Below are 9,384 nucleotides of genomic sequence, written 5' to 3' on the forward strand. Positions count from 1 at the left end.
ATTTTGTCTTGTAGGTTTTTACCTTGCTCCTTCATCTGTGACATATTTTTTTGCCGTCTCATTTTTTTTTTTTTTTTTTTCAATGAGTGGGATTGTATTCCTTTCTTACTGGTTTTTGGCCTGAGGCTTCCAACACTCGAGTTCGTAGGCTATTTGGTAGAGCTGGGTCTTGGTGCCGAGATGAGGAACCCCATGAGCTCTCACTCTGATGAATATTCCCTGGGGTCTGAGATTCTGTTAGTGCAGTGGTTCAGACTTGGAGCTCCCACCGCAGGAACTTTGGCCTGACCCCGGGCTCGTGGACCAAGATCCTGCTAGCTGCCTGCAGTGCCCAAAAAACAAAAATAAAAATAACAAAGTAAAAAATAAAATTAGACTAGGAAACTAACAGATATGTTCAGAAGAATATAAAAATAAAAATACAGGTGAATCAACAACTGGAAGGTACATCAGTACCACAATAGTAAAAAAAAAAAAGAGGAGGAGGAAAAAGAAAAAAAGGCGGGGAGGGAGGTTTTGGCTGTGGAGGGGGGGACCTAAGCAAAGGTGAGGTTTGGGTGGTGGGCGGGACCAATGCTCAGGACCCCCAGGGCTGGAAGAGGCCCTGGGGGCTGTGGGGAGCTGGGGTTTAGGCTCAAGGAACAGAAGGGGCCCAGGAATGCCCCCCAGCCCTGGTCTCAGAGGGCAGGGAACCTCACCTGGGAGCCCAGCAGGCTTCCTGGGCTCTAGTGGGCAGGGCAAACACCCTCCTCTCCTTTCCTGCTCCTCCAGTCTGGGAGGGCCCCTCCCGCCTGCCTCTCCTGATGTCCCCAGCCTCCCTCCTATGCCCCCAAGGACACATGCGTTCTGGAGGGGGGTTTGGAGGACGAGATCGGCCTGGGAGCTCAGTAGGCTCCCCGGGCCTGAGTGGGCGTGGTAGTCGCCCGCTGCTCCCGGAGGGCTCCTCCTCACTGCCTCTCCTGATCTCCCAGCCTCCCTCCTATGCCCCCAGGACCCACACAGCTTGGAGGGGGCTTTGGAGGGGAGGCACCAGCCTGGGAGCTCCGCAGGCTCTGCGGCCTGAGTGGGCCAGGCAATCGCCCTCCGTTCCTCTTCTGCTCTTTCTGGAGGGTCCCTCCCCCCACCTCTCCTCATCTCCCCGGCCTCAGGGGTGCCGATCCTGTCTGCCCTCCTCTTCTCTTCCCCCCTCAGTCCCCCTACATCCTACTGGTTAACTTTGGGGTTCCTCCTGTCTCCTTGGGCGTCAGAGTCCCCCACCAGTAGCTAGCTGGCAGGCACCCTCTTGAGTTATTTTTTTTAATTGAGAAGTAGTTTATGTGAAATAAAATTCACGCTTAGTGCATTTCAGTGATTTTTAGTAATTTTCATTGCATTTTTCTTAAGAGTTCACAATTTTGTGCAAGTATCACTGCTACTTAGTTCCAGAACATTTTTTGTCACTTTGAAAGCAAGCCTGTACCTATTAGCAGTTACTCCTCATGGCTCCTTACAGCTACGAATCTACTTACTGTCTCTGTGGATTTGCCTGTTATGGACATTTCATAGAGTCATATAATATGTGTGGCCTCTTTTTAAAAAAAAAAAAAAAAATTATTTATTTATTTATTTGGTTGCATTAGGTCTTAGTTGCGGGAGGTGGGCTCCTTAATTGTGGCTCCAGGGTTCCTTAGTTGCAGCTCACCAGCTCCTTAGTTGTGGCATGCAAACTCTTAGTTGCAGCATGCATGTGGGATCTAGTTCCCTGACCAGGGATCGAACCCGGGCCCCCTGCATTGGGAGTATGGAGTCTTATCCACTGCGCCACCAGGGAAGTCCCTGTGCAGTCTTTTGTATCTGACTTCTTTGACTAAATGTAACATTTTCAAGGTTCATGCATATTGTAGCATTAATCAGTACTTCATTTCTTTTTAGGGGTGAATAATATTCCACTATGGATAAAACCAGGTTTTGTTATTTAACCATTCGTTAGTTGATGGACATTTAGTATTGTTTCCATTTATTTGCTGTTATAAATAATGCTGCTGTGAACATTTGTGTACATGTTTTGATGTAGACACGTTTTTGTTTCTATACCTAGGAGTTGTAATTGCTGAGTCATATAGTAATCCTCTCTTTATCTTCTTGAGAAACTGCCAAACTGTTTTCTGAAGTGGTTGCACTATTCCATATTCCCATTGGCAATGTACAAGTGTTCCAATTTCTCCACATGCTCACTGACATTTGTTATTGTCTGTCTCTGATTATAGCCATTCTAGTGAGTGTGAAATGGTATCTTATTAAGGTTTTGATTTGCATTTCTCTAATGATTAGTGATGTTGGGCATCTTTTCATGTGCTTATTTACCATTTGTGTATCTACTTTGGAGAAATGTCTATTCTAGTCTTTTGCCCATTTTGAATTAGATAATTTGGTTTTTTGTTAAGTTGTAGTTCTTTATATTCTGGTTGTTAATCCATTACCAGATAATATGATTTCCATGTATTTTTCTCCTATACTGTGGGTTGTGTTTTCACTTTCTTTGAGTAAGTATCCTTTGATGCACAAAAGTTTTTAATTTTGATGAATTCAAATTTATGTTTTTTTCCTTTCATTGCTTTTTGCTGTCATATCCAAGAAATCATTGCCAAAACCAGTGTCATGAAGATTTTCCCCTGTGTTTTCTTCTAAGGGTTTTATAGTTTTAGTTTATATATTTAGGTCTTTGATCCATTATGAGATAATTTTTACATATGGTGTAAGGTAAGAGTCTAAAACTTCATTCTTTATCATGCGGATGTCCAGTTTTCCTAGCACCATTTGTTGAAAAGCTTGTCCTTTCCCTGTTGAATGGGTCTTGGCACCCTTATCAAAAATCATTTGACCATATATGTGACCATATATTTCTGTCTTTTCCATTGGTCTGTAAGTCTCTCCTTATGCCAGTACTATACTGTTTTGATTACTGTAGTTTTGTAGTAAGTTTTAAAACCAGGGATTGTGTGTCTTCCAATTTTGTTGTTATTTTAAAGATTGTTTTGGCTATTTGATGTCCCTGGAGATCCTATGATTTTTAGGATGGGTTTTGCTTTTTCTGCCAACAGTGCCAATGGGATTTAGATAGGGGTTGCATTGAATTTGTAGATCACTTTGGATACTATTGTTATCTTAACTCTAAGTCTTCTGATCCAAGAACATGGGATGTTTTTCCATTTATTTATGTTTTTGTTTCTTTTCAGCAGTTTTTTTGCCTTTTTAGTTAAATTTATTCCTAAGAATCTCATTCTTTTTTTAAAAAAAAATAAATTTATTTATTTATTTTTGGCTGCTTTGGGTCTTCGTTGCTGCACGTGGGCTTTCTCTAGTTGTGGAGAGTGGGGGGTACTCTTTGTTGCGGTGTGCGAGCTTTTCATTGCGGCGGCTTCTCCTGTTGTGGAGCATGGGTTCTAGAGCTCAGGCTCAGTAGTTGTGGTGCACGGGCTTAGTTGCTCCGCGGCATGTGGGATCTCCGCGGCATGTGGGATCTTTTCAGACCAGGGCTCGAGCCCGTGTCCCCTGCATTGGCAGGCGGATTCTTAACCACTGCGCCACCAGGAAGGTCCCAAGAATCTCATTTGTTTTGATGTAGTTGTTTCCTTGGCTTTAAGAGTTGTATATAAAGATACACATACATAATGTTGCAAATGTATTTTTCTTTGTCATTTTTCTTTTGAATATGCTAGTAGTGGTTTTTGTTTTGTATTTTTTTTGCTTTGCAAAAGTTTGTAGGCATACTAATGAATCTTTTATTTTATCGTACCTGGAATTTTATTTATGGCTAAAAAAATCTTTCCCTTCACTCGAGTTAGAAAGAAATTTATTCATGTTTTCTTCTAGTACTTGTATTGTTTCCTGTAAAAAATTTAGGTCTCTAATCCATTTGGATTTATTTATTTATGTGAATGAGATATGGACCCAGTTTTGTCTCTTTCCAAATAATAATCCAGTTGTCCCCAAGTCTTTTATTTATAAAAGACGAGCTTTGCCCCAGTGATTTGAGATGCCACCCCTTTGTTTTATTGAATTTTCATAGGTACTTGGGTCTGTTTCCTAAGTGTTTTTATTTGTTCCCCTGGTCTTTGTGTTTATTTTTAAAATATTCATAATTAAGACAGAAAAGTTTAGAATTCCATATTAAGGCTAATTATTTTGAATAGAAGGTGTCTGTTATGCTTCTGATATGAAATGCATCATTTTTTTCCCTCTAATTTTAAGGATATGTAATTTTTACAAATGGAACTTGTTCATTCCATCTTCTGCTTAATGTTTGCTCTTGAATTGGTGGGTGGGACTTTTTTGTAATTGTGAATGAGAGGGGAGAGCACATGGCATAATTGGTTATTTGAAGTTCCACATTTTTTCTAGAAGTCATTCAGCCTTACCTGAGAGCCATATATGATTCTGTATCGTTTTTATTCTTTTCTGCTTATTCATTTTTTACTTTGAAAAGATGGGTAAAAAAATATTATGTTTGGTTTTGTTTTATCCTGATTACAGTAGATAAATAAACCTTTAATGTTTCAAAATTAAGAAATTGATAATACAGAATTGTGTTTTATGTGAACACTTGGTGGCCTCTGCATTAATGACTTGTGTGTTTTTAAAAAATTAACTGGGTGTGGGGTGGAGTTAGGTGGGCTACAGGACTCATTTATGTTATTTGGTCCACCAGGTTACTGATATGCTTGTTTACAGTGCATTAATGTTAGGGAAGAATATTTTGTCAACAAAATAGTGGGTGTTTACTTTTTTAGAAGTTAATGACATATTATTAATATTCTTATAGCAGAAATAAGAAGGATAAAAAGAGAGAAAAAGAAAGGGACCACATCAGTGAAAGAAGAGAGAGAGAACGTTCAGCCTCTACAAGAAAGAGTTCTAATGACAGAGATGGGAAGGAAAAGGTGGAGAAGAACAGTACTTCACTTAAAGTAAGCAAGTCGTTCAGTGTTTAGGGTTTGAATAATTAATGTTTGAGATTGTTCTTCTTTATTCCATAGAGGTAGTTTTATACTACCAGTGCCTTGTATGTTTTTGGTACTATCTGTTAAATTGGTAGTTTTTTAACCTAATTTTTGAAGATAAGAACTAATTAATGTAATGTTTACTAGTGTAAACAATTGCATTCCTTATTTTAGAGAATCACAGAATGGCATACAATAAAAATTTTAACTATGTACTGGAATATTTTTACTTGTTGCCCTTTTCCTCACTATATTTGTTTTAGCAAATTTGACAGGTGATGTTATCATTGGTTTTGTAATATATACCAAAGTTAGGTTTGTTGAATTAGAATAATTAATGGAAAACCAAATTCCACCAGGTAAGGGTTTTTGTTTTGTTTTCCTTCATTTTTTTTGATAAAATATTTTAAGTACTTGTGAATTAGGTTAATTCCCTTATTATCCTGGTGAGTATATTTGTGTTTGGAAATCAGTTATGAGTTCTGAAGCTTTTATCTTACAGTTTTTATTCCCATACTGATAGAGGTTTATCATCATTGTCAGTAACATTGATAATATCTCCTGAGCACTTAATACATTCCAGGCACTGTTCCATATGTTCTCATTTAATTCTCTGTTAAGTTGAGAGCTGAATTTGGACTGTTCTTAAACAGTCTTTGGTAGGAGGAATAGTGATTTCCTTTTCTACATTCCCTTGTTTTTGCTTCTTTGGTATCCAAATTACAAATCTATCCTGGCATCTATGGGAACTATTATACTTTCAGCCGATCAGTTCCACCTTTCAAGTCAGTCAGCAACGTTTGTTGATTCTTCCCTAGAGTTTCTATTTACCTATTTTGTTCTAACTTAATCTCCATAGATTGTCCTATCTTTTATTAGAAGTACAAAGGACATATTGATACATGTTTGTATATACTATTTATATGAAAATGTAATGGGAGATAATACCCAGTTTGACTGATTCACAAAAGATAAAGTCTTAGCCAGAACTAGATGTAATAGCAGGGAACTCTTGAGAAAAATATTAAATGTATGCCTAAATATTCATTGTAGGAGAAGGAGCACAATAAAGAACCGGATTTAAGTGTGGGAAAAGAAGTAGATGACAAGGATGCACCAAGGACTGAGGAAAACAAAGTACAGCAAAATGGGAGTTGTCAACCAAATGAAGAAAACCTCTCTACCAAAACAGAAGCAGTATAGGACCTACAAATGCACCTCTAAACCCACGCTGGAATAGAATCCAAAGCTTTTAATTCTCTCAACAAGATGTTAAACAGTGAAGAAATCCAGTAGAGCATAAAGATATGAGCTAACAGCTTTTTTAGTTGTTAGGTGACTTTGTGGCCATCTTGTTACTGAGTAAGAAAATAAAGCATGGACATCGTGAAAATAACAGGTGTTACCCAAACTCCTCATCTTCTAAAAGCTGTGCATTTCCATGGTGGCTGACACACTTGTCATGTGGTTTGTTAAGTGTTTGCCAAGAACCATTAAAATAAATGGGACATTAAAGATAGAAATTTGTACTATCCATTAAAGACTGGAGATAAGCATTGGAGGCTCTTTTAAAAAATGCTAGTAACTGATTTTGTATTGTTTTACTTTTTTTTAAAAATTTCAATATATTACAGATTGATGATGTGCTTGAAATTGGTGCAAATATATACACACCCTTGTAAGTGCGGAGTATGTAAGAAATTTTAACATTGACTTCACAGGATTTACAGTGATTGTGTTAAATTCTCACTATTGTGTTTTCTTTTGCTCATTGTTTAGGACAGCAGTTTTTCTTTAAAATAGTTTTACATATTAAAGTTGCTTAAATAAGTGGATTAAAAACCAACTGACAATGCATGCTACTGTTCTTTTTCAAAAGGAAGAACAACTGTGTTGAATACTAATAATATATTAGTATTCAGTGTTCAGAATCATTGGGTTTCCCCACAAAGTAAGCATTTCTTTTTGAACTCTCTTGACATTTCCAAGCTTATTATGAACAGTATTGCAGTGTGTGTTGTCAGTTGTAGGTGGCAAAGGTGCCATTTATAAAAAGAAACCTGGGTTTTCAAAATGGGCTATGGGAGCACAAGCTGAAGCTTTAGTGCCTTCTACAACGTGGTATACTGTTTTCTAGAATTTTATATGGACTAGTCATTCTCAATTCATATGGAATTTAGATGGATATTCCATTCCCTTCCATAGAGAAGTGTGAAAGTGGTATGTCAGAAGAGCTTCTTACTTGGTTCACCTAATATGAGAGGGAAGTCTGTTTTTAAGAATGACTTTAGAGCTTAAAACAGCAATGCAGTTTTGGGACCATCAGTTTCATACTGTGATAATTGAAAATGAAGCAGCATGTTCTTATTTTACTTAAAGCAAAACCCTTTAGTTGTCTATATTAGATGGCCTTAATTATTACCTCTCAATCATCTTCTCATAAATGATGTGCAGAAATTGTACTTAAAGGAGAACATATGAGTTTGTCTTATGTGTAAGGATATGTTTACTTAAGCTTAAAATATAGGTCATCTGACATTGTTAGGCACACTTTTTGCAGAAAGTATGCAAGTAGTAAAATGACAACATTGCTAATATTTTCCCCCAGACCACAACTCATAGTTTCAGAACTCTTTTCATTGTTGTATTTCCAAAAGTTATACCTTTTAATTAGCATGTTATTAAAAAAATCAAGTATAATTAGTTTAATGCAGTCTAATACAATCAAATTACTCAGTTGCCTTACCTCATGGGAAGAGTTACTTATAGATTTAAAAAGCTAAGTAGCACATCAGTTACTTGGTTTCAACTTGAGTTTTCTTTTAACGTTAATACTATTGAAATTTAAGTATTTGGTGGAGAATGGAAAGAATTGCCCTTATTGCAAGCAATGAAGCCTGGTTTGATTATGAAGCTGCTTAATTACTCCTCATGTGTTCAGAATAATCTCTTCAAATATTTTCTCAGACCCTTTCTTTTTCTCTTCTTCTTCTGAGACCCCTGTAATTCGAATGTTGGTGCGTTTATTGTTGTCCCAGAGGTCTCTGCGATTGTCTTCAATTCTTTTCATTCTTTTTTCTTTAGTCTGTTCCTCGGCAGGTATTTCCACCATCTTGTCTTCCAGCTCACTTATTCGTTCTTCTGCCTCATCCTGTTATTGATTCCTTCCAGTGTGTTTTTCATTTCAGTTATTATGTTTTTCATCTCTGTTTGTTCTTTAGTTCTTCTAGATGTCTGTTAAACATTTCTTGTATTTTCTCAGTCCGTGCCTCCATTCTGTTTCCAAGATTCTGGATCATCTTTACTCTCATTACTCTGAATTCTTTTTCAGGTCTTTTACCTATTTCCTCTTCATTTATTTTGTCTTGTAGGTTTTTACCTTGCTCCTTCATCTGTGACATATTTTTTTGCCGTCTCTTTTTTTTTTTTTTTTTTTCAATGAGTGGGATTGTATTCCTTTCTTACTGGTTTTTGGCCTGAGGCTTCCAACACTCGAGTTCGTAGGCTATTTGGTAGAGCTGGGTCTTGGTGCCGAGATGAGGAACCCCATGAGCTCTCACTCTGATGAATATTCCCTGGGGTCTGAGATTCTGTTAGTGCAGTGGTTCAGACTTGGAGCTCCCACCGCAGGAACTTTGGCCTGACCCCGGGCTCGTGGACCAAGATCCTGCTAGCTGCCTGCAGTGCCCAAAAAACAAAAATAAAAATAACAAAGTAAAAAATAAAATTAGACTAGGAAACTAACAGATATGTTCAGAAGAATATAAAAATAAAAATACAGGTGAATCAACAACTGGAAGGTACATCAGTACCACAATAGTAAAAAAAAAAGAGGAGGAGGAAAAAGAAAAAAAGGCGGGGAGGGAGGTTTTGGCTGTGGAGGGGGGGACCTAAGCAAAGGTGAGGTTTGGGTGGTGGGCGGGACCAATGCTCAGGACCCCCAGGGCTGGAAGAGGCCCTGGGGGCTGTGGGGAGCTGGGGTTTAGGCTCAAGGAACAGAAGGGGCCCAGGAATGCCCCCCAGCCCTGGTCTCAGAGGGCAGGGAACCTCACCTGGGAGCCCAGCAGGCTTCCTGGGCTCTAGTGGGCAGGGCAAACACCCTCCTCTCCTTTCCTGCTCCTCCAGTCTGGGAGGGCCCCTCCCGCCTGCCTCTCCTGATGTCCCCAGCCTCCCTCCTATGCCCCCAAGGACACATGCGTTCTGGAGGGGGGTTTGGAGGACGAGATCGGCCTGGGAGCTCAGTAGGCTCCCCGGGCCTGAGTGGGCGTGGTAGTCGCCCGCTGCTCCCGGAGGGCTCCTCCTCACTGCCTCTCCTGATCTCCCAGCCTCCCTCCTATGCCCCCAGGACCCACACAGCTTGGAGGGGGCTTTGGAGGGGAGGCACCAGCCTGGGAGCTCCGCAGGC

General features: G+C 39.2%; 1 protein-coding gene across 6 annotated transcripts in view; it reads left to right on the top strand.

Moving 5' to 3' along the window:
* Positions 1 to 7,917, top strand: part of SREK1 (splicing regulatory glutamic acid and lysine rich protein 1) — a 54,840-nt gene extending 46,923 nt beyond the window's left edge. For 5 of the 6 annotated variants that reach the window (XM_007103281.4, XM_007103280.4, XM_007103282.4 and 2 more), the window contains 2 exons: positions 4,802 to 4,946; positions 6,033 to 7,917. In XM_007103281.4, coding sequence (XP_007103343.2) covers positions 4,802 to 4,946; positions 6,033 to 6,182 — 295 coding nt within the window. In that variant the 3' untranslated portion in view covers positions 6,183 to 7,917. The remainder of the gene's footprint in view (positions 1 to 4,801; positions 4,947 to 6,032) is intronic. The other variant, XM_028492946.2, reaches the window with a different exon arrangement.
* The last annotated feature ends 1,467 nt before the right edge of the window (positions 7,918 to 9,384 follow it).

Source organism: Physeter macrocephalus, chromosome 8 (genome assembly GCF_002837175.3).
Source record: "Physeter macrocephalus isolate SW-GA chromosome 8, ASM283717v5, whole genome shotgun sequence".
Lineage (NCBI taxonomy): Eukaryota > Metazoa > Chordata > Mammalia > Artiodactyla > Physeteridae > Physeter > Physeter macrocephalus.